General features: G+C 29.8%; 1 protein-coding gene across 1 annotated transcript in view; it reads right to left on the minus strand.

Annotated features, from left to right (window-relative positions):
• LOC102673865 (twitchin) overlaps positions 1 to 3,123 on the minus strand; it is a 74,242-nt gene that overhangs the window by 51,552 nt on the left and 19,567 nt on the right. Inside the window, 18 exon segments of the mRNA XM_031511717.1 lie at positions 43 to 99; positions 221 to 277; positions 381 to 437; positions 543 to 599; positions 699 to 755; positions 1,018 to 1,074; positions 1,272 to 1,322; positions 1,406 to 1,456; positions 1,547 to 1,597; positions 1,682 to 1,720; positions 1,834 to 1,884; positions 1,997 to 2,053; positions 2,179 to 2,235; positions 2,353 to 2,403; positions 2,528 to 2,581; positions 2,665 to 2,763; positions 2,847 to 2,912; positions 2,992 to 3,032. Coding sequence (XP_031367577.1) covers positions 43 to 99; positions 221 to 277; positions 381 to 437; positions 543 to 599; positions 699 to 755; positions 1,018 to 1,074; positions 1,272 to 1,322; positions 1,406 to 1,456; positions 1,547 to 1,597; positions 1,682 to 1,720; positions 1,834 to 1,884; positions 1,997 to 2,053; positions 2,179 to 2,235; positions 2,353 to 2,403; positions 2,528 to 2,581; positions 2,665 to 2,763; positions 2,847 to 2,912; positions 2,992 to 3,032 — 1,010 coding nt within the window.

The raw sequence follows: 3,123 nt of genomic DNA on the forward strand, positions 1-3,123 counted from the left end.
GTGGTATCTAACTAAGAAAAAAAGGGATATAATCTTATGTACCTTAGCCTCTGCAGGTTTAGTAAGTGTGGTCTTAGATTTTGGAACAGATTCTTCCTTCTAAAAAAAAATATTATGAATGTATGACTACTTAGGATTATGGGTTTTATGTGTGCTATTTTGGATGTATATAAAAATTTTAGTATCTAACTAAGAAAAAAAGGGGCGCCAATTTATGTACCTTAGCTTCCTCGGGTTTAGCAAGTGTGGTTTTGGGTTTTAAAGCAGGTTCCTCTTTCTAAAAAAAATTATAAATTGTGTGGCTATGTAGGATCGTGTTTTGGATGTATATAAAAATTTCAATATCTAACTAAGAAAAAAAGGGGCGCCATATTATGTACCTTAGGCTCCTCGGGTTTAACAAGTGTAGTTTTAGGTTTTGGAGCAGGTTCCTCCTTCTAAAAATAAAATCATGAATTGTATGGCTATGTAGGATTGTGTTTTGGACGTATGTAAAAATTGTGTGTATCTAACTAAGAAAAAAAAGGCGCCATCTTGTATACCTTAAGCTCCTCAGGTTTAGCAAGTGTAGTCTTAGGTTTTGGAGCAGGTTCCTCTTTCTAAAAATAAAATCATGAATTGTGTGGCTATTTAGGATCATGTTTTTATAAAAATTGTGTGTATCTAACTAAGAAAAAAAGGGGCACCATATTATGTACCTTAACTTCCTTGGATTTAGCAAGTGTGGTTTTGGGTTTTAAAGCAGGTTCCTCCTTTTAAAAAAAAATGATCAATTGTGTAGCTATATAGGATTGTATTTTGGATGTATATAAAAATTGTGGTATCTAACTAAGAAAAAAAGGACATTATCTTATATACCTTAGGCTCCTCGGGTTTAGTAAGTGTGGTTTTGTCTTTTGGAACAGGTTCCTCTTTCTAAAAAAAATTTTCAATTGTGTAGCTATATAGTTTTGTATTTTGGATGTATATAAAAATTGTGGTATCTAACTAAGAAAAAAAGGACATTATCTTATATACCTTAGGCTCCTCGGGTTTAGTAAGTGTGGTTTTAGCTTTTGGAACAGGTTCCTCTTTCTAAAAAAAATTTTCAATTGTGTAGCTATATAGGATTGTATTTTGGATGTATATAAAAATTTTCAATTGTGTAGCTATATAGGATTGTATTTTGGATGTATATAAAAATTTTCAATTGTGTAGCTATATAGGATTGTATTTTGGATGTATATAAAAATTGTGGTATCTAACTAAGAAAAGGACACCATCTTATGTACCTTAGGCTCCTCGGGTTTAGCAAGTGTCTTAAGTGGGACAGGTTCCTTCTTCTAAAAAGATAAATATGTTAAGGATTGTGTTTTATGTTATAAAATGCAGGAAAAAAAATAATCTTTAGTGTAGTGTTGTGTACCTTCACCTCTTCGGGTTTATCAACGGGTGTTTTGGATTTCGCGATAGGTTCCTAAAAGTGAATAATAATCTTGTGTTCAAAATGTTTGTTACTAATAGAATTACTACCAAAATAAGAACAAGTGATAGGCGAAAAATGTACCTTGGTCTCCTCGGGTTTACCGAGAGTTTTTGGTTTTGAGGGTTCTTGTATCTAAAAATGAATTGTGTCGTGTGAAGTTTTTGTGCTGTACGTGAAAATATCGATAAATAATGTGTTGTATTCGTTTTTATGTACCTTAGATTCTTCTACTTTGAGTGTGGGTTTGAGTTCCTCCTAAAATAAATGAAAGTGAACTTAACCTAATATTTGATGTTGTTCGTTTTTAACGTAAAGTATGTGTACAGCATGTAAATTACACGTGTAATAAAATTATGCTCATTCTGTACCTTCTTTTCTTCCTTTCCAACAGTTTTAGCTTTAGCGACGACTTCATCCTTCTAAAAAAAAAAAAGTAGAGAAACGATAAAATTTATTTCGCCAACTTAATTTTTTACGTTAATGAAAAACAATGTTAACAAAGGTTGATAAGAAACACGTTTGTGCAAGTACCTTAGTTCCATTGGAAATATTATCCCTTTCTTTAGAATCTGACGTAGGTTCTTCATCCTGAATAATATTCATACGAGTAAATAAAACGAGTATAATAAATAAAAAATATAAAATAAACAAATAGAAGAACTGTAACAAATTCGTGATTTATTGTAAATTATCGTGCTCTTTATTCCCTGTACCTTAGACCCTTCTGTAGACTTTGTCGATGATCTACGTCTTGTAAGTGGTTCCTTTTTCTAAAATTGTAAATGGAGGAAAAAAATTATAAAAAAAAAAGGACAAATGTAATATATCGCGTGTTCGAATAGCGTTAAATTGTTTTAAAAAAAATAATAAAAAAAATAAAATAATACCTTGCTCGCTTCGTCAAGTTTGCGAGAAGATTTTGGTTTCGCGTCTTCTTTCTAAAACGATCAAAATAATAATTGTAGTTGAACTATATGTTGTGATATGTTATGTGATAATGTTATATCTTATGCATGTATATATGTATGTATGTATGTATAAATGAATGTTATATATGTGTACCTTGCCTGTTCCAACTTTCTTACGAGTTTTTTTTAATTTCGGTTCAACTTTCTCCTAAAAAAGAATATACTTTTTATTTTAGTTCCAGCAAGAAAAAAGTGGACAGATATATAATGATTATATTATTACTATTCTACCTCTACTTTATTAATCGCATCAATTAAAGGCGATTCCGATTTTTGTTTCAAAGTTTCGGATTTGTCGTTTATTTCGATTAAATTTGATTTCCAAGTATCCTAAAAAATGTTTGAATAGTGAATATAATGAATATAAACAACAAGAGCGTGTTATAATTTTAAATTTTAAATTAATGACGCACATATGTATGTACTTCCGGTACTATGTACTCTGTCCGTGATAAATACATGAGAGTTCTTTGTGGAGGCTAAAATAATTATAGGCATATTGAAAATAAAGAAAGAATAATTGTTATGATTGAAATTTGAATTAAACAAATTGTGTACCTCTCTTAAAATTGATTTAATTTCTGGTTCTTGTGGTCTATCTGCCCAAATGTCCTATAAATTGTGCATTATATATATATATATAAATTTTATTAATATTAATTTAACCAAAAAAAAAAAAAAAAAAAAAAA

This window comes from Apis dorsata, unplaced genomic scaffold (genome assembly GCF_000469605.1).
Source record: "Apis dorsata unplaced genomic scaffold, Apis dorsata 1.3 scaffold_344, whole genome shotgun sequence".
NCBI lineage: Eukaryota > Metazoa > Arthropoda > Insecta > Hymenoptera > Apidae > Apis > Apis dorsata.